This window comes from Heloderma suspectum, chromosome 7 (assembly GCF_057233095.1).
Source record: "Heloderma suspectum isolate Gila_16-S chromosome 7, 16-S_ref, whole genome shotgun sequence".
Lineage (NCBI taxonomy): Eukaryota > Metazoa > Chordata > Lepidosauria > Squamata > Helodermatidae > Heloderma > Heloderma suspectum.
The window spans coordinates 8,287,921-8,309,646 of record NC_139464.1 but is presented as its reverse complement, the minus strand read 5'-3'; the positions used below and the strand labels follow the sequence as shown (position 1 = coordinate 8,309,646).

The following is a 21,726-nucleotide window of genomic DNA, read 5'->3' as shown; positions in this document are numbered from 1 at the left end:
ACACACACGCACGCACACACGCACGCACACATTCCATAGCAGAACTGAATCTGGGAGAACCCACACACACGCACGCACACACGCACGCACACATTCCATAGCTCAGAAGAAATTACAGTCTGATGTGGAAATGAGAAAGAATGGACAGCAAGAAAATGAGAACCCAAGAGAAACTGAACTTGCAAGATGCACTCATCCCTAGTCAAATGCAATATACAGTGGCTCCTTACATCGAGATCAGGGGTGGGCAATTTCTGTGGCCCCCAGGGGCTGCACCGCTCTCTGCGGCAAGCCTCCTTGAGTGCATCTTTTCTTGGTAGAAAGGCAGGGTGCAAATCAAATCAATAAACAAACCCAAATTACGAGCACCGCATTGCTTCTTTTGTAGCTGGAATTCTTCCGGGAGCACCATTCTGCTTCCCAGCAAGGTGTGCCTTATTTTAAAGGAAAATGACCACTTTCTTTTCTGCCACAGCAAATGTTGCAGCAGTGGATGGTGATGGTGGTTGGGGCCACAAAAACCACTGGGGGGAGTGCATGTTGTGGACTGGGGACCACACGTTGCTTGTCCCTGATCGAGACAGACACTTCAGGACAAAGCAAGAGCATGGATAAAGAAAGAGAAAGTTGAAGGGCTTACTTCCGTGATCTTTGGATTGGTGCACTTGCCCCCTGTTCCCGAGAGCTCTAGCCACCGGTTCTCCAGGATGGGGCAGTGGTGCTTCAAAGTGCACTGATTCAGGTCTTCACACCAGCCGCATTTGTAGTCCGGATCTGCCTTCAGGCACAGACCGCAGCTGTCTCGCATGGCTCCGCATTTGTACAGGTGGACTGTTGGGAGAGGATAGGACAGGTATCCGGAACAGCTCTTTAAACCAGGGAAGTCAGCAGCATGTGGTTTGGTGAAGGCAGTGGGGAGTGGGAGGGAATAGCAAGAAGGACCGTGGCATGAGAGTTGGAATAAGAATCCTGCAGCCAAATCCTGCAGCTAGGTAACCACATTCTTATTTTAAAAACTTGAAATGTTACCCTGACCCAGGGGTCCCCAACCTTTTTGGACCCACGGGCACATTTGGGGATTGGAGAAACTGCTGTGGGCACCACAACAAAATGGCTCCCATGGAGGATGTCACTAGTGGGGGCCTGGTTACTCAAACATGAGCTAAAGAGGTGTGTATGGGGGAAATAGTCAGGCTAGAGGCAGGGAGGGAGAGGGAAATAGCAAGGCAAAGGGGCAGAGGGGAGAGAAAGAGCAAGGCTGGTGGCTGGGAGCAGGGGAGAAACAGCAAGGTAATGTCAGATCCCTTGGTCCTCCCCCTTTGCAATCACATACTCCAGGATACCAGGCTTCAGGCTTACTACTTTATTAGTTAATGACCAGGTCCTTTACAAAGGCAAGTCCTCGGAGACTCTAAGGCTACAAAGGAAAACAGCTACTCTACACAATTAAGAATATCAATAGAGGAGCCAAGTGGGAATCATAGACGTTGCTGGCAGTTTGAAACAAGAACATGCTGGCCAGAATAACTTAGGGGGGATGCCCCTCCTTTACAGTTGTGCCCTCCAACATAGGCTATCACGCACAGCCAACTGGGTGGAACGCCTGAGCTCTGCCTCTAACTTTTCCCACTTCTCTCTGTGCCGGACTCTAGCATCCTTCAAGTCACATGCTGGACTCTCCTCCTCCTCTGAGACCTGAGTTCTCATGGAGGAGGAAGCGGGGGGGGGGAGGCTTCAGGTTGAACCATCTGTGTGCCAAGGTCTTGAGAAGAATGCCTATCCATATCTGAGCTCAGTAGGGAGGGGGCCTCTCCCAGTTCTGGCTGTTCCCATTCTGAGTCTGAGCTGCTAACTATCTCCACGTGCTCAGAATCATTTGTGACAGGTAAAGTGGTGGGGAGAGAAACAGCGAGGATAGAAGCTGGGAGTGCAGGAGGGGGAACAGCAAGGCAAAGGGGGAAGAGAGGAGAGAGGGAACTGGACTGGAGGCTGGGAGGGGGGAGAAACAGCAAGGTAAAGAGGTGAGGAAAGACATTCTAGAGGCTAGTAGGGAGGGGAAAACAACAGGGCAAAGGGGTAGAGAGGAGAGAAGGAGCAAGGCTGGAGGCTGGGAGGGATGGAGGGAGGGAGGGGGAAACAGCAAGGTAGAGGGGAGAGAAGGAGCAAGTCTAGAGTCTGGGTGGGGGGAGAAAGAGCAAGGTAGAGAGGTGTGTGTGTGAGTGAAGCTAGAGGCTGGGTGGGAGGAGTAAACAGCAAGGGGCCCATTTTATGTGGCTGCATTGGGTTGGATTAGGGATGTCGGAGAAATCCTCAACAGAACAAAATCAGTTCAGATTGTCATGAATTGGACCGGTGGATTCTGCAGAAGACTGGCCTTTCCCCTGTTGAGCAGATTCTGTGGACTTGTGGACAGGTTTTCTAGCTTTCCTGGATTGTGTGCAAATTTCATCATAGGAAAAAAAAAAAAGCAAAATGAAAAACCCAGCCAAAAATGTGCATTTCCCCCTTGGCTAATGGATGCAAATGCACATTTGAAGGGAATTTGTGCAAACTCACATTTGCAAAAATTCGGAAACAAAAAAAAAATCTGATTCCAGCAATGGGTGGACAACGGAACGAAAGGCACCTGACCGAACCGATTTTACACCATTCATACATCCCTAGGTTGGATCTGTGCTGAGTTAGTTGCACTTAGTTCCCATTGAAATTAGTGGGGCTTAAGTGCAATCATGACTAACTTTTCACAGTGATTTCACTGGAACCTAAGTGCAGATAGCTTATTGTCACCCTATACATGTCTTATCCGAAGTAGGGATTATGTACTGTGTAAAATCCACTCTGTCTGTGTGTCGCAGATTATTAGGTGCCTTTTGTTCTGTTTTCTGCTCACAGATGGATGCGGATTTTTTTTTTCATCATGCAAAAAAAAATGCAAATAATTACATAAGAGTTTTTGTAACAATTTACATGATTTACTTTAGTATGTAACATTGAGTGTATTGTCCCCCATTCCATTCAACTTTTCCTCAGCAGGAACTTCCATATTTCCCTAAAAATAAATATGCATACATTTTGGGAAAGTGAAAAAAATAATAATCTGAAAGTCCATGGATTCTGTGCAGCCTGAGAGGTCTCTCTGCAGCAGATTCTGCAGGTCAGATTCTTAGAAATCCGAGCTCATTTTAGTCCAACTCAAATTTCTCCAGTATCCCTACTCTGAAGTAATTCCTATTGAGTGCAATGGGATTTACTCCCAGGGGAGTGTGCATACAAGTGTACCCTCAGTCCAAATCCAACTCATTGTTTTTAACAATGGGATTTATAGTTGGCTGTTTAGGGCTTCTTTTGCCTCAGAAGTTGTGAGTGTGTGTGTGTGTTGTTGGATGTGGGTGAATAGGTGTGTGGGGGGGGGGGTACACACAATCCAGCAGCACCAGACAGGTTGCTTAACAAGATCAGCCTCGGATGGCCTTCTCTCTGTCCCATCAGCCAGGACAGCTAGACTGGTGAGGACGAGGGAGGGGGCCTTTTCTATGGTGGCCCTCACTCTGTGGAACTCCCTCCCTAGGGAACTCCGTCATGCCCCCTCTTTAATGAGCTTCCGTCGTGCATTAAAAACGCTGTTGTTCAGGCAGGCATTTGGGGTGGGTTAGGGTATTTTAGCAAATGTTTTTATTGTAGAATTTTATTGTTTTAAACTGTTTTTATTGTGTGTTGTGCATCGCCCAGAGTGGCTGGGTGACCAGCCAGATGGGCGATTGATAAATTTAATAATAAATAAATAAAAATAAATAAAATCTCTTCCTGATAAATTTCAAGGGTGGGGGCAAAAGCTGGGCTGGGGGCTAAACTCAGTGTGCGCAGAACACTCCTTCCAGCAGCTGCCAGCAATGTACCAAGTATGTTTTGTTGACAAATTTGTCCTTCCACTCTCCAAAATGCCCCATTTCTCCTACTCCATTTTTTGCCACATGTGAATGAGGTGGTCGATTGGAATGGGGTATTTTGTCCTGGCTTCATTTCTTCTTATTATTATTTGTATGAAGAAGAAGAAGAAGAAGAAGAAGAAGAAGAAGAAGAAGAAGAAGAAGAAGAAGAAGAAGAAGAAGACCACCACCACCACCACCACCACCACCACCACCACCTTTGGTCATATAAAACCTCTGGCAGAGAACATGGCCAACGGATCATACAGTGAAACAAACAAAACACTGGAGATCTGGTCATCTGACCCGATCAGTGTTGAGTTGCTGGTAACATTACATGAAATAAGCCATCCTGTCAAGAGGATCTGGTGAATAGAAAAGCCAAGTTAAAATACACAGCTGAGGGGCTTTAATTTTCAGGTGCTGAGAGAGAGAAAGAGAGAGAGAGAGAGAGACGAGAACAAAAATTAGTAATTTACAGAGAACATAAATAAAGCCCTGTGGTAGATGGTGAAGAGAAGCAGTGACTGCTTTGTTAGGAGTATGGAGTGATGTGGCCCGTTGCTAAGGTTACCACTTCCAAGGACAAGTTGAAATGATTCGTTACCTTTGTTCTGTGCTGGGTTGTCAATGTTGAAATTCCCATTCCACACGACTGTCAACTCCACTGGCAGGCTGTTAATCTCCATCCCATCATAAGAATACTAAAAGTAGGGGGAGCAAAGTACAGGATAAAACCAAACCAAACCAAACATTTCGCACCTTCTGCTCCGGCTACTGGAAATGGGAAAGAGGCCCTGCGATTGCTGCATTTTTCAACCAACACACAGAGATGGAGCACAGCCACACAGCAACAACTGGAGGGACAGGATTCTAACACAAATACCCACATGTGAGGTGTGAGGATTTTGTTCCTCAAAATGCTCCTGCCATCCATAGGAACTCCTCAGATGTTGCACCTAAGGTTGGACCCAACCTCCCAGTTCTCTTTGCACTGTTGGTAAAGAATGTGCACTTTGGTAGTGACTGGATCTTTCTGTGATCTCTCCTTTGGTGGAATCCTGTGCATGGTCTCAGGGCACATAAAAGAGGCCTGCTGAAGCTAAGCAGGCCTGGGTCCAGCCAGTGCCTGGACAGGAATCTGTTAGAGATGTGCGAATCAGCAAAACTCCAGCTCACCGAAGTTCTCTGAATTCCATCTTGAAACTCATTCCAGCTCAAGTCTGTATCAGACTGAGAGTTTTGTAGGTTTTTGTTTCTTTTTGCATGAAAATCCATGTGTATTTTCATGCATATTTTTTCCAAATTTATGCATCAGTTGTGTGCACCTTTGAAATGTACATATTCTTCTCCCATGGATTAAAGTGTATTTGTGCGCATTTTTCAAAGGTACGCATTTTTCATGCACAACTTTCAAATGTATGCATGCTGTTGAACTAGGGATGCACGAAAGCCACTTACCTGGTCTCGCAGCTTGCTTCGCGGTGGGGGGGGGCGCTTCGCTGCTCCCCCCGAAGTTCAGGCCAGGGGGGGAGGCTTCCCGCCTCGCCTGGCCAAAATTCAGGCTGGGGAGAAGCGCCCCGTCTCCCCGGCCGTGAACTTCAAAAGAAAAAAAAAACGCCCCTGTGATAGGCTACGTAACGATTAACGTAGCCTATCACGGCTAGATCTGCAAAGTCAGCCGTGATAGGCTACGTTAATCGTCACGTAGCCTATCACGGGTGACTTTGGAAAAAAAAAAAAGCACGTACGGCTAATGGTGGCCCCCATAGGGAGCCGCCATTCGCGTTCCTTATTTGGTCCCTGTAGTCTACGTAAAGATTTACGTAGACTACGGCGAAAATAAGGGCAACGCAAATAGCGTTGCCCTTATTTTCGCCATAGTCTACATAATCTTTACGTAGACTACAGCGACCAAATAAGGAACACGAATGGCGGCTCCCTATGGGGGCCACCATTAGCCGTACGCGCTTTTTTTTTTTTTCTAAGTCACCCGTGATAGGCTACATGATGATTAACATAGCCTATCACGGCTGACTTTGCAGATCTAGCCGTGATAGGCTACGTTAATCGTTACGTAGCCTATCACGGGGCTTTTTTTTTTTTTTTACTTTTCTTTTGAAGTTCGCAGCCGGGGAGACAGGGCGCTTCTCCCCGGCCTGAATTTCGGCCGGGCGAGGCGGGAAGCCTCCCCCCCCGGCCTGAACTTCGGGGGGAGAAGCGAAGCGCCTCCCCCACACCGCGAAGCAAGCTGCGAGACCAGGTAAGTGACTTTCGTACATCCCTAGCTTCAGCACCATGGCTAGCTCCTTTAGAGTTCTGGCTGGTTCAACTGAAAACCAGCATGGAAACACAGCCCAACCAAAATCGGAGCCACTAGCTTCCATTGGTTCACACTGAAATGCAAACCAAACAAACTTCTCCCCCATCTTTGAGAAGCTGCCATAGCTCAGTGGTTGAGCACATGGATTTCATGCAGGAGGCCCCACGTTCTATCCCTGGGCCCTGGCATCACCAGTTCAAAGGCTGTCTAGAAGCAGGCCTGGCAAAGACTTCTGTCTGAGAGCTTGGAGAGTGACTGCCTGTCAGGGTAGACGACATGGACAGGGACAAGCAATGGACAGGTCTGTCTATTTACGCTCTGTGTCAATTTCACATGCCTTTGTCCGAATGTCTGTTACCGTCACATTGCTGCATGAAATCAGCATGAGAACCAGCACAAAAATGTGTATATAAATATAGATTGAAATATATGTATATTTTTTAAATGATCCCCCCACACACAAAACACACATGTATAAATGCATTGTCCATGGTCACCAAAGTAGCCCCTGAATGAATAACTGCACCCTGTGATTTGGGCCTTTGAGTGCAGGAAGCGTTGTCACAACAGGAACAGAACCAAAATGGCAGCAGAACTCCGCCAGGCTGTTATCATTCTTACTATGCTTGCCCATATTCTCAACATGCTCTCTCTCTCTCTCTCTCTCTCTCTCTCTCTGTCTCCATCTCTCTCTGTCTCCGTCTCTCTCTCTCTCTCTCTCTCTCATACACACACACACACACACACACAGCAAATGGGTAGGAGACCAGTATGGGTTAAAAACTCCAACCCAGCTCTCCATGAGCCCAGTGATGTGGGTTGTCAGCCAAAAGCCAGATACAGCTTCTCCACCTGGTGCTCACAGCTGGTGCTGTGCTGTGAGCCAGCTTTCCCAGGTTATGGACTGCTGGCATGCAGCAAAGTCACCCCAACTGAGGCACAGGGTGCAGGAGCAACCCTTCCCCCTGCACCTTCAGCTTTGCCCGTCCCATGCCTTCCTCCCCCGTTGGGGAGGTCACGAGGCATACGTGCTGCCCCCCTCCCAACTGGTGAGCCTCCTCCAGCCAGCACTCACCTAACCCACGCCTTCCCTCACTGGGGATGATGCGTGGCAGCCGAAAGCACCACTTCCCCTTCCAAGTGGGAGAGGGAGCGGCACACCAAGCAAGGGAATCCTTTATCTCTTACCTGTGTATAGAGAGAACAAGGGGATCCCCTCTGCCTCCTCCCCAAAGTCTCTGTGGCCTCCAGGCCAAGGGACAGGGATTTGGGGAGGGGAGGGGCTTGGGAGGAGAGTGGGCATGGCTTGCAGGCTAGATTTGGCCCCAAACCCAGAGTTTGCCCACTGCTGGGCTAGGAGGTATGTAGACAGGTTGGACCTGCTTTCATTTGAGGATGAACTAAACAGACCATAAAACACTCCCCCCACCCAAATAACTGTGCTTGTTATGGAGAAGAACAAGGAGCTTTTCAGGGGACTGACACCTCGCTTCCTGCCCACTGCAGACCTTATTCAACCTATCTGTTTTTGTTTTGTTTTGCTTTTTGCTTCAGAGATTTGATAACACATTGCCTACAGTTTTTCTCTACACCCAGGAGGGCTAGAAACTTGATTATTATTGTTTTTCCAAGCTGATATTCTAAGGAGCTGAATGCAGTCCTGTGTACTTTTTTTGTTCATGTGCGGAATACACCAAGTGAGGGACAAGACCAAGTCCATCACTACTGGCTTTTGTTACTGCGTATCACATCCACTGTATGTACTCATCCATCTCTGATGTAGTTTGGCCTTATGTGTTAATTGCAAATTAGATGTGACATGTAAATGTGTGAAAGGAAATGTCGTGTGTGTGTGTGTGTGTGTGTGTGTGAATGAATGAATGAAAAGCAGAGTTGTGAGGCTATGACTTTGATTGAAGGAATGCCAGTGGGGAAGATTTGAACGCTTTTCTCACCAGCCATCGTACTGCTCAGAGTCTCCCAATCTACTTTTCCCCTATGGTGGTTCGGGATGTGAAATTAACCTTATAAACATGTATTTGGAACTGGCGGTGGGGAAGAGAGGAGCTCAAGGCAGCTGTGTTAAGAGAGAAACAGCCAGCATGGAAAGGGTTTTGCTCAGTTGTGCATACATGCAAGCTCACACAGCTAGTCATCTGCCCTGACTTGTAGCCTCTTGAGTCTGCTTTTCATTTTCATTCTTTCCTTCTTTTAAAAAATCAGGATTCCGTTACAAGCATTTCCAGGCAATACGTAGTTTTCTCCTTGGTACAGTATGGCTTGGGCACCTGAAGTTTCAAGCCTGAGGGACAGGGAGGACTCCGTCTCTATCCACTGGCAAGCAATTGTAGGGTCAAATGTGCCCTGTGATTTCTGCCCATGACATTAGAGTTAAACAGCCATTTATCTCTGAGCAAACTAAACACAATTAGCTGGGAGTCGGCAGGCTGCTGTGATCACCATCACAGTCTTGTGTGTGTGTGCGCGCGCGCGTGTGCGTGTGCTTTATCAGCATGGTTACCATGGATGTGAAGGGCACCCCCTGGATAACAGTGCTCAAGGCTGCTCAGTTTGTTATTGCCATCTCTCATACACATAAAGATCATTTTGATGAGACTTCTGTGTATAATCGTAAGACGCTGGATAACAGGAATCTGCCACTTCATATAACGCCTTCTAGAACGTGTTCAGTGGGGCATCCTTCCTCCATCAAGATGTTTAGGAAACCAGTGTGATGGGGAGCAGTAAATAGTGACACACATGTTGACTGGGTGGCCTGACTGGGGTCCCAATCCACCCCTCCAGGGTTCTACACCATACCAAGACCCCACTCCTATTCATTCATTCATTCATTCATTCATTCATTCATTCATTCATTCATTCATTCATTTATATCCCACCTGTCTTCCTTTGTGGAATGCAAGGTGGCTACATATCGTTCCCAGGTGGTCTCCCCTATGAGCACTGACCAGATCCAGACCTGCTTTGCTTCAACAAGGTGGCTGCATCATGTGCCTTCAGACCATGTCTTAGGACCTTTGCCCCCAGCTGCTGGTCATTTGGTGGTTCCCTGGCTTTCGTGCAGTTTTTTTCCCCATTCGAAAGGGTTGAAATGCCTCTCCTAAGGCTGAGTTATTGACAGGAAGAGCTTTAGGCTAAAATATTCTGGTGTTGTTGGTATTTGGGGCTCGTCCCTTTTGCCTTCAGCCCTGCCCACTACTTGAATGTGGCCCCTGAGATGTTACCTGCAATTGAAAGAGGTTCAACACCCCAGAATTAAGACAGACAACACACCACTCTTGTTATAAATGGCTTGGGACCTGGGCACACAAATAACCACCTCCTCCCACATGAACACCCTCTGCTGTACATTTGAGATCTGTACCCCAAGTCCTCATCTGGATGCCTTTCACCTTCCAAGGTTAGGCATGCAGGAGATGTGAGAGCGCCTTTTCAATGGTGGCACCTTGTTTACAGAATACTCTCCTGAGGCAGGTTCAGTAGATACCAAGACCTTTAGCATTCAGACTATAGGTTAAGGCTAGGGATGTGCAGATGACTCCCACCAGCCACCCAACCCTGTGCAAAACAATGTACAAAAAGGCAGCACGGCCTTTTCAGTAAATTGTGATTCTGCGCAAATGGTGGCCGTAAAGAGGCCCATTTATGCATATTTACAGGGGGAAATGGTAATTTTGCATAAATGGGCCTCTTTATGGCTGGTATTTGTACAGAATCATGACTTATGGGAAAAGACAAACTGCCATTTGGGGCAAAAGGGTGTTTCAGTGGAGCAGCGGGGACTGCTGTGCTTGCCCAACTCAGTCAGTGCTGAGTCAGACAATTGCAGGGTCCGTGGACAGGTGCCTGGAGGGCTGAGCTGGTGGGAACCCATCGAACTTGAGCCCCAAACCGGACACTCGCAACATCCCTCATGAAGACCTGTTGATTCTCCAAGTCTTTGTATGGGGCCCTACTGCCTCCTGTGTTTATTGGCTTATTGATATGATTTTATCTCATTTTAGGCTGCTTCTCTTGATATTGCTATGTAAATTGCTTTTGCTGATTTGTGATATATATATATATATATATATATATATATATATATGATATTTTAATAGAAAAAAAGGTGTATCAATTAGGGGTGTATGGATTCCCCACTGTACTTTCTGGTGGGGGATCCACCCAGGGGGGAGGCGATCCATTCCTTGCCCCGCCCCGGAATCCTCCGGCGCAGCTCCACTCTGTAAGGATTCTGCAGAGCCACCCGGCTTGAGGGTTGCTTACCTGCTGGACTTATACGCAAGATGCATGGCTCTAGTTTGCGTATAAGTCTATGGGCACATCCTGCCAATCGGCGCAGAGGTGAACAGGACGGGTCCAGGAGCGAGCAGCCGGAGCCGTTCCGTGCAGAATCCTCCTGGAAAGGAGGTAAGTGGGGCCCATCTGCCACAGATTCTGGAGGCCAGATTCCAATGAATCCAGCCTCATTTGAATCCGCGGAGGATTTCTCTAACGTCCCTAGTATCAGTCAGTGTATAAATAAATTAACAAAATAAATAATATGTATACAGCACCATCAGTACACGAAGTGCTTTATGGGGTTTACTTTGAAAAACAAAACGAAACCTATAGCTTCTATGGTCAAAAAGGTGCTAAGGTAATCAATCCATGTGAATGCAGCTGGAGAACGTGGCACTGGCCTCATGCACCATCCATCCTCTCTCTCTCTCTCTCTCTCTCTCTCTCTCTCTCGCTCACTCTCTCTCTCTCTCTCTCGCTCTCCCTCTGTGATCCCGGGCCCAGAAAAACAGCCTCAAAGGTAGCAGCTGGGGAAAAAATATGTTGCAAGGCCGAGTGATGAGTAATTAACCCAAGGCAGAAGTATGATGTGAGGAGTAGAGGAAAGGGACTGGTCTTTAACCGAGTCCATATGTCTCCTGACTTGATTTAACATCAGTTCCCCTTGACTGCACTGCGCACTCCTGTATAAACCAGAGCTGAGCTTAAGGCTATGAATCCTTCATGGACTCTATGGGGATTTTATTACCACCAGTGCCCTTAATTAAAAGAACAACATCTGTCTAGCAGGCAACAAGCAGAGACCAGCAGGGCCACATGATTCCACACAGGGGCGCATGCACACAGCTGCGCATGGAAGTACAGACAGAATGTCTTAGGTGTCCACAGAGATGCTCCAAGGCTCTTGGAGGCCATAAAACAGGCCTTTTCCAATGTGCCAACAAAGAATTACCCTCTGGAATGTTCAAATTCTCTGTGGGTATTTCTTTTGTCTTTAATTCATTACTTTTCTACCCTGCCCAAGTGCAACTTGAAACTGAGAACAACAAACAAGTTAAAAGCAGCATTGAATAATTTAACCTGTTATTCAGCCACAAACCCCAATGGTATACACAATTATTAATACAGAAAAATAAATCTAAAATCCAGTAGGCTCTAAAAGAAAATCCACAAGAGCCTATTTTAAATTACTGCATTAACAATGAAAAATCTTGTTTTGTAAAAGCCTTCCTCGACAAGTAGGATTCCCCAAGTCTTACAGAGGGATGTATGAGAATGTTGTTTCAGTTCACAAATTGCTCCAAAATGCCCCGTTCGCAATCCCAAATACAAATGCAAAATGCACTGAAGCACATGTTCTTAGAAAACGTTCGCAAATTCCCAGTCACAAAATGTGTATTTGAGAAATGCACAACTTTCTCAAAATGCACAACTTTCTCACGATGCATAACTTCCTTAAAATTAGCAACTTTCTCACGATGCACAACTTTCTCACGATGCACAACTTTCTCAAAATGCCCACGTTTCTCAAATCACCCACACTTTAGTCCGTGGGGGAAATTGGCACGGTTTTTGAAATTTCGGCAAATTGGAGAATGGGTTGTGCAACTTTCATGTTCGATAGCTGTTTGCTTTGTGCAATTTTCTCATATACACAAAATGAACAGTGATCACGACTGTGATTGCAAGTTGAGGATAGATGAGCAGCAAGCTGGTGTACAGAAAATCTTGGAGAGTTTGAACATTGCACTGGAAGGGGCGGGCCATGAAAACCAAGAATGCTCTGAGTCTTGAGCTGGACCTGATCCTCTTGGGCAGGGGCACACAACCTCCTTCATCCTGAAGGCCAAATCCATTTTGGAGAAGCTTCTGGGGGCCATATTCCAGTGGTGGGTGGGGCCGAAGGCAAAAGAGAGTGTGGCCAAAATTGCCAGCATAATGCTGCTTAAAGCTCTTACTGCCAGCCACTGAGCCTTAGGAGTGACCTTTTAGAAAGGGGAGGGGGCACCAAAGCCGCAAAACCACCAAAGGATCAGTGGTTGGGGGGAAACGGGTGGGACAAGTGGAAGGGGTGGAACCAGGGGAAGGGGGTGTGGCCAACTGGGGAACACTGGAGGTCCAGATTGGGACTACAGATGGGCAAAATTCCGCTCTCAGTCGCAAGGTCCTGCAACCTTCTTTTGGGTATCCTGTCCAAAATGCAAATGGCAGTGCTGTTGGAGAGGTGAGTCCTGTGCTTGCCAAATGCCCAATCTTGCTGTCCTCTGGAATTCTGCCCTGAGTCAACCTTGTAGATTACTGAAAGGCATTTGTGAAATAATGCCTAAGAGCAACATTAGGGATGTGAGAACCCATCCCAGTTTGGGTTCTCCAGGTGTCTGCAGAAGCGCGCCCCCTACTCACCCCCCCCATGATTGGGCTGTCCATGAGTTGCCCGGACTCACTGCATTATGCCTCTAATATTGCACACATTAAGCTTTCCTTGCCCCAAACGGCACATATCTAAATATGCACATTTTTTTACTTCCTTTTTGCGCACACAACAAAGACGGGAAAATGTCGGGCGCTCACCAGATGGGATCACAGTGAGTCCTGGGGAATGCGAGTGGAGTGCAAGTTGACATGAGTGGGAGGCGAGAAGGACAGCATCTTGGTGGGCATAGTCTGGGAGTCGTGGGGGGGGGCAACGGACTCCGAGACCCAGTCGGGCACCCGCAACATACCTAATCAAAATTAGTCCTTAATGCTTTGTAAGGGCCCATTTCCCTGAATACTAGGAGACCCATGACAGTGTGTATATGTGTGTGTGTGTGTGTGTATGTACACACACACACACACACACTACTGGATCAGTTTGATCTGGGGGAGAGGACATTTATTTATTTATTGCATTTATATCCCGCCTTTTTTCCTCCAAGCAACCCAAAGCGGCGTACATAATCCTCCTCTTCCTCTCCCTTTTATCCTCACAACAACCACCCAGTGAGGTAGGTTGGGCTGAGAGTCTGTGACTGGCCCAGCGTCACCCAGTGAGCTTCATGGTTGAGTGGGGACTAAAAGCTGCGTCTCCCGTCTCCCAGTCCAACACTCGAACCATTACACCACACTGAAAAGCATGAGGATGTGGGCTTGTGCGCAATCCTTCCATGACGTCCGTAGATATTTCTGCCTGGCTGGAAAGTGACATGCCATACTCAGGGCATTCATCTTCAAAGCAGATACGGAACATTTGTGAGGTCGGGTTTTCCACATTTTTACTGAGCGTATTTAATTTGTCTGCAATTTTGGATCCGTAGCATGACTGCATATTGTTCCCCATTTAAAAGCACACACAGAGAGAGGCAGCTTAATTGCATTTGGTTCATGACGAGGCAGCATTGAGATGTGGCTTAATTATGCATTCTCTCAGATTTGGAAGGGAACAAGTAGCCTTGTTCTGCTGTGGTTTTTTTCCCATTTATTTTTGTTTTTGTCCTGGCTTGTTATTATGCAGAGTGCCAAGTTATGCAGAGCCCTCCTCATTCCTCATTGAAAGCACTGACTCTCTTGCTATATTGTTCATCTCATAGCTCCAGAGCACCACCAGTTGAATTTATACTCCGTGACCTTCTTGAAACAGATTAATAAATTTGCAAACGCACCACACAGGTGCATTGAAATTGAGGGTATGGATCGCTAGGAGTAGAAGATGGGTCAACCACAGATGTCTGAGATCACCAAAATTGCCCACACTTCACTTCCAGTTTGGTTCGGCTCAGTTCCGTTTTCATTTGCAATGAGTGCAGATTACTAATGGGAAGACTTTGCATTTCTTTGTGCATTTTCCAAAAGTGTGCACTCCCCACTCAACTAAAGCATGAAAATGCATACACACACACACACACACACACACAACATACACATACAGTATTTAAATGCATTCCAAAGTGCAATTAAAACAACAACATATTTTTTGATTGCAATCACAATTTTGGAAATGGTCAAACTTTTTTTTTTTTTAGTTTTTTTTAAATGCAATTCCATTTGCATTCGGAGTTGAACATCGGGCAAGTTTGGATGATTTGCAAACTAAAATGAATCCCTAGCTGGGAGTATCTGTGCGGAAGCTGCAGTGGCCATCAACAATAAGGAGGTGTGAGGATTTTGTTCAGTTGACATTTTGAAGTGAACCGACCTGATCCACACCTCTTAAACACCTCCTGCAGATCAGGAGACAGTAATCCTTTGGATTTTCCACTTCTCCAAATTTTGCAATGAGGTTCATGGCTCAAAAAACATACCAAAAAAACATATAAAATGCATATTTTAGTATAAGATATGTAAAGAGGAAAAATATTTCTAGAAATGCAGAGTTTGTGAGAAAATGCATCCAACACTGGATGCATTTTCTCTGTTGTCAGAGAGAGGAAGGCCAGGATCTCTTCAATCACTCCAGAGTTCAGGACATGGAACAAAGGGCTCAAGTGACAGGAAGCCAGATCCCAGCTGAACATCACGAAAAACGTCCTGACTGTTAGAGCAATACGACCATGGAACCCATTCCCTAGGGAGGTGGTGGGCTCTCCCACACTGGAGGCATTCAAGATGAGGCTGGACAGCCATCTGTCGGGGATGCTTTGACTGGGGTTCATGCATTGAGCAAGGGGTTGGACTCGATGGTCTTGCAGGCCGTTTCCAACCCCACTATTCTATGATTCTATTAACATGAATATTTAAATATATAATATTTGTGCAGATTAAAAAAAAATGTTTAATACAGTTTAATACAGAAATGGGACCAAAAGGACTTAAGGATGAACAAACATGAAAATGACCCTGACTGGAGGGGCCAGGTAGAGCACCTGCTTTGCATGCAGAAGGTCTCAGGTCCAATCCTTGGCATCTCCAGGTAGGGCTAGGAAGAAATCCTGCCAGGAATCCTGGAGAATTGCTGCCGGTCAGTGTCGACAGTATAGGACAAGATGGACCAAGGGTATGACTCAATATAAGGCCATTTCCTATTCCTGTCATTCAGTTTCTCTGACTTCCACCTTGAAACTTGTTCTGATTCGTGTCTGTATCAGATTGAAAGCTTCTGACTTTTCTTGCACAAAAATCCATGTGTATTTTCATGTGCATTTTTCCAAACATCAATTCTGCACATTTGTGAAATGTATGCATTTGTTTTCTTCCCTTGACTGAAGAGTGCTTGTGAGCATGTTCCAAATGTATGTCTTTCTTCAATGCATTTTCCCCCCTGAAATGTACACATTTGTCGAACTGAATTTTTGTGGTATGAATCCAGCTGCAAGCTCAGAAATGTACCGACTGTCAGCACAGATGGCAATTGAGTCCGTGTTCAGTTCTGGGAGATGCAAATTGAATAAATTCTGGTCAAAAGCAAACTGAAACCAATTTCTCATGCATGCATCCCTATCCCCATTTACCAGTGTCAGGATCAGTGACATTCGCTGTCGTCTTCTCTGCAAAACTGCCCAGTGCAAACCTATAAATGTCTACTCAGAAGCAGGTCCCACTGATTTCGGTAGTCAGCACGTCAAGCACTGCAGTGGTCTTCTTGCTTCATGCTGTGTGTGGCAGCTGCCACCAAACTTAAAGTGTTGGTGGATTATGAACTGAAGGATTGTCATGAAGATGCTGTTTAAATGCATGACTGGGAAGGTTGACACTATGACATTACATTCTATTGCTCTTCAGGAAGGCTCACCTTTTGTTGTTTAATGCCGGCATATGCATTTTGTCAAGGCTTTTAAGCAAGGGCAATAAAGTCTATCTGCCTAGTACCTCATGCTCAATGGAGGTGCTGGCCCTGCATGCTAATCACCAAATTCTGCCTCCTGCAAAGGTGTAACCTTGATTGTCTCCCAAGGTACCTGAGGGGCGGAAATAAGGATAGGAGGATTTGGCATTAGGCAGAAGTCTCTTTCTCTAGTTGAAAGGATTATAGGCCAGCATGGGGGCAACTGGGGAACGGCGATATTTATTTATTTATTTATTGCATTGCATTTCTATCCCACCTTTTTTCCTCCAAGGACCCAAGGCGGCATACATAATCCTCCTTCTCTCCATTTTACCCTCACAACATCAACCCTGTGAGGTAGGTTGGGCTGAGAGTCTGTGACTGGCCCAGCGTCACCCAGTGAGCTTCCATGGCTGAGTGGGGACTAGAACCCGGCTCCCCCAGCTCCCAGCCCAACACTCAAACCACTACACCATGCTGGCTCTCATAGTTTCTCCATTCTATGACCATTCTTTACTCTCCACTAGAGATGTGTCTTGATCTAGGCTCCCGATTCTGTCATGGCTCAGTCAAAATAGATGAAACAAAGCCACTTGGGCAAAAGGATGATAGTTTATTAACAGAAAATAGATGGAGAATAAATATGCAAAGAAAGCTCACACCTCTCATCAGCCAATGCAGCTGTCACAGTTGGGTATCTATCTGGGCCCACAAGACAGATGGGAAGTTGTTTCTCCAGGCTGGTACCATGCTTTCCCCCCATGGAGCGAGACCAAAGGACAAAGACTGTGGGTTGGATTTAATAGGTTTCTCTCAGCTGAATTCAGGAGCTGACAGGCTACCTCTGCCCATCCCAGGGGTGGGGTGGGGGGCTCTTTTTCCTGTGGGAACCAAAACCTATATCATCTCAGGATGAGCTAATACAGCTGGCCAGAACAGCTCCAAGGTGAAAGCTGTAAATTGCTGATCCATGTGAAAGGCCTACTTAATTACCTATGAAGCTGTTGGTTAGGCCAAACTACACAGGTCTCTAGCTGGCTACCAACAGCATGTAGGAATGCTGTGAAGTCTGCCTTAGTTGCTCACCCACAAACTCACTACAGGATGCATAAGAATTCCATTTTTGCTCGCAAAATATGCAAGCATGCCTCATTCAGAGCTTCAAAAGTGCGTGTGAGCATGAGCACATGCCTGCTGAAAATATTCGCAAGTTGTCGAACATGGGCTTCAAACAGGTCCCATGGCGAGCAACTCTAACAAGAAAAGGAGTCCAAGATGGGTGGGAGTTTTTTTAAAAAGGAAATTCTCAAGGCACAATTATAAACAATTCCAAAAAGAAAAAAGGTGGAAGACAACAGAAGAAGCCAATGTGGCTTCACAAAAAGCTAAGAGATGACCAGAAAACAAAAAAAGGGCACATATAGGAAGTGGAAAGAAGGCCTAGCGACAAAGGAAGAGTACAGGCAGGTAGCACAGAATTGCAGGGATAATGTCAGGAAGGCTAGGGATGCACGAAAGTCACTTACCTGGTCTCGCAGCTTGTTCGCGGTGGGGGGGAGGCGCTTCGCTGCTCCCCCCGAAGTTCAGGCCGGGGGGGGGAGGCTTACCTCCTCGCCCAGCCGAAATTCAGGCCGGGTGGGAGGCTTCCCGCCTCGCCCGGCCGAAATTCAGGCCGGGGAGAAGTGCCCCGTTTCCCCGGCCGCGAACTTAAAAAAAAAAAAAAACACGCCCCTGTGATAGGCTACGTAACGATTAACGTAGCCTATCATGGCTAGATCTGCAAAGTCAGCTGTGATAGGCTATGTTAATCATCACGTAGCCTATCACGGGTGACTTTGAAAAAAAAAAGTGCGTACGCAAATGGCGGCCCCCATAGGGAGCTGCCATTCGTGTTCCTTATTTAGTCCCTCTAGTCTACGTAAATCTTTACGTAGACTACAGGGACCAAATAAGGAACGCAAATGGCGGCTCCCTATGGGGGCCGCCATTAGCCGTACGCACTTTTTTTTTTTAAGTCACGCGTGATAGGCTACGTGACGATTAACGTAGCCTATCATGGCTGACTTTGCAAATCTAGCTGTGATAGGCTACGTTAATCGTAACATAGCCTATCACAGGGGCGTTGTTGTTTTTTTTACTTTTCTTGTAATGGCAGCGGCAGCAGCCGGTCGAAAGACCGGCTGCCGCCCCCGCCCCTGACGAAGACCTGCCGAACCGCCGCTGGGACCCGCCGCCAGGAGGGACAGTCGTGAAAGGTTAGTCCCATCCTGGGGGGGCGGGGGGTGGGGGGGCAGAAAATTTCTCCCCGAACAACCTTCGGAGGACCGAATGCGTTGGCACTCGGCCTCCCGAATTTTTGGGGAGAAATTCTCCCCCATCCCTACAGGAAGGCTAAAGCTGAGAACGAGCTGAGATTAGCGAGGGATGCTAAAAGCAACAAAAAGCTTTCTTCAGATACGTGCATAGAGGAAAGAAATGGTGGTTCAGCTATTAAATAAGGATGGCAAAATGATAACAGATGACAAAGAAAAGGCAGAAGTGCTCAATTCCTACTTTGGCTCAGTCTTCCTCCAAAAGAAGGTCTATCCCTGGCAAAGGCGAAGTACAGACTGAAGGGGCAGGATTGCAGCTGGAGATGGATAGGCATGGTCAAGGAACACCTAATTACTTTGAATGAGTTCACATCATCAGGGCCAGATGAACTGCATCCTAGAATAGTAAAGGAACTGGCAGAAGAACTCTCAGAACCACTGTCTATTCCCTTTGAGAAATCATGGAGGATGGGTGAAGTGCCTGATGACTGGAGGAGGGCTAATGTTGTCCCTATCTTCAAGCAGGGTAAAAAGGAGGAACCTGGGAACTGCAGACCAGTCAGTCTGACATCCATCCTTGGGGAAATTGTGGAGCAGATGATAAAGCAATCAGTCTGTAAGCACCTTGAAAACAATGCAGTGATTACTCAAAGCCAACATGGATTTGTCAAGAACAAATCCTGCCAGACAAATCTGATCTCATTCTTTGATCAAGTAACCTCCCTTGTGGATTGTGCAAATGCTGTGGACATCATATACCTCAACTTCAACAAAGCTTTTGGACAATATGCCCCATGATATCCTGATGATCAAACTAGCTCAAAGTGGGCTAGATGAAACAACTATCAGGTGGATCCACAGTTGGCTACAGAATAGGACTCAAAGAGTGCTTATCAATGGGATCTTCTCAAACTGGGGCGAGGTAATGAGCAGAGTACCACAGGGCTCAGTCCTGGGCCCAGTGCTCTTCAACATTTTTATTAATGACTTGGAGGAGGAGGTGCAGGGAATGCTGATCAAATTTGCAGATGACACCAAATTGGGCGGGATAACTAATACTTTGGAAGACAGAAACAAAATTCAAAGTGATCTTAATAGACTGGAACGCTGGGCAGAAAACAATAGAATGACATTTAATAGGGACAAATGCCAAGTTCTGCACCTAGGAAAAAGAAACCAAATGCACAGTTACAAGATTGGGGATATGTGGCTCAACAACACTATAAGTGAGAAGGATCTTGGAATTCTTGTAGATCTCAAGTTGAATATGAGCCAACAATGTGATGTGGCTGCAAAAAAGGCAAATGCTCTTTTGGGCTGCATTAATGGGCTGTTCTGGGCACCACACTTTCAGAAGGATGCAGACAAGCTGGAGATGGTTCAGAGGAGGGCAACACAGATGATCAGGGCACTGGAAGCAAAGCCCTATGAAGAGAGACTGAAAGAACTGGGCATGTTTAGCCTTGAGAAGAGAAGACTGAAGGGAGATAGGATAGCGCTCTTCAAGTACTTGAAAGGTTGTCACAGACAGGAAGGCCAGGATCTCTTCTTGATCCTCCCAGAGTGGAGGATTGAATCATGGACTCAAGTGACAGGAAGCCAGATTCCGGCTGAACTTCAGGAAAAACTTCCTGACTGTTAGAGCAATACAACCATGGAACCCATTACCTAGGGAGGGGGTGGGCTCTCCCACCCTGGAGGCATCCAAGATGAGGCTGGACAGCCATGTGTCAGGGATGCTCTGACTTGGATTCCTGCATTGAGCAGGGGGTTGGACTTGATGGTCTTGTAGGCCCCTTCCAACCCCACTATTCTATGATTCTATGATTCTATATTCACATTCGTCTTGATCCTGATTCCCAGTTTGGTTCTTGCTAATTTCCTAAATTGCACAAATCTCCTCGGTCTATGGAGGAAATTGGAACAAATTAGGAAATGTGCGCACAGCCGGGGAGGTTTGCACAAATCTCACTGCTTGATTTGCACAATCTTCCAATTTGTGCAGTGTGAGCAGGGATCACAAATGTGAATGGGAATCAGGCACAAGATGAATGGTGAGATGATGTTCGGAAAACCCTAGTGATATGGAACATCACTCGTTCACTCATCCCTACTCTCCACTAGGGTTGGCAGAGAATTTCTCCACGAAACTTCGGGAGGCCGAGTGCCAACGCATTCGGCCCCCCGAAAGTGTTGGGGAAATTCTCTGCCGGCCCCCCGCCCCACCCCCGGGATGGGACTTACCTTCGGCGAATGTCCCTCTCGGTGGTGGGTCCCGGCGGCGGTTCAGCAGCGGTTTGTTGGGGGCGGGGGCGGCGGCCGGTCTTCCGACCGGCTGCCGACGCCACCATTGCAAAAAAAAAAAAAAAAAGTAAAAAGAAAAACCCCACACCCGTGATAGGCTACGTAACGATTTACGTAGCCTATCACGGCTAGATTTCCAAAGTCAGCCATGATAGGCTACATAAATTGTCACGTAGCCTATCACGGCTGACTTTGGGGGGGAAAAAAAAAGCACCTACGCAAATGGCGGCGCCCATGGGCACCGCCATTTGTGTTCCTTATTTGGGCATGGGTAGTCTATGTAAAGATTAACGTAGACTACGGCGAAAATAAGGGAACGCTATTTGCATTGCCCTTATTTTCACCGTAGTCTACGTAAATCTTTACGTAGACTAGACGTGCCAAAATAAGGAACGCAAATGGCGGTCCCCATGGGAGCCGCCATTTGTGTACGCGCTTTTTTTCCCAAAGTCACCCGTGATAGGCTATGTGACAATTTACATAGCCTATCATGGCTGACTTTGGAAGTCTAGCTGTGATAGGCTACGTAAATCGTTACGTAGCCTATCACGGGTGTGTGTGTGTGTGTTTACTTTTTTTCATGGCCAGGTACATGGGGCGCTCCTACCCGGCCTGAATTTCGGCCAGGCGAGGTGGGGCGCCTCCCCCCCTTGCCTGAACTTCGGGGGGAGAACCAAAGTGCCTCCCCCCCACCGCGAAGCAAGCTGCGAGATGAGTTAAGTCCTTTTCGTCCATCCCTACTCTCCACTTTCTTAATGTAATCCCATCATGGCTTTTATACACAGAATGTGGCACAATATTGCGCTCACCCCTTCAATT

At 46.9% G+C, this 21,726-nt stretch overlaps 1 protein-coding gene across 1 annotated transcript in view; it reads right to left on the bottom strand.

Moving 5' to 3' along the window:
• PLXNA4 (plexin A4) overlaps window positions 1-21,726 on the bottom strand; it is an 820,970-nt gene that overhangs the window by 157,761 nt on the left and 641,483 nt on the right. Inside the window, exons 10-11 of the mRNA XM_084809045.1 lie at window positions 4,534-4,630; window positions 641-831 (exon numbers count right to left, since the gene is read on the bottom strand). Of these exons, the coding sequence (XP_084665171.1) occupies window positions 641-831; window positions 4,534-4,630 (288 nt within the window). The remainder of the gene's footprint in view (window positions 1-640; window positions 832-4,533; window positions 4,631-21,726) is intronic.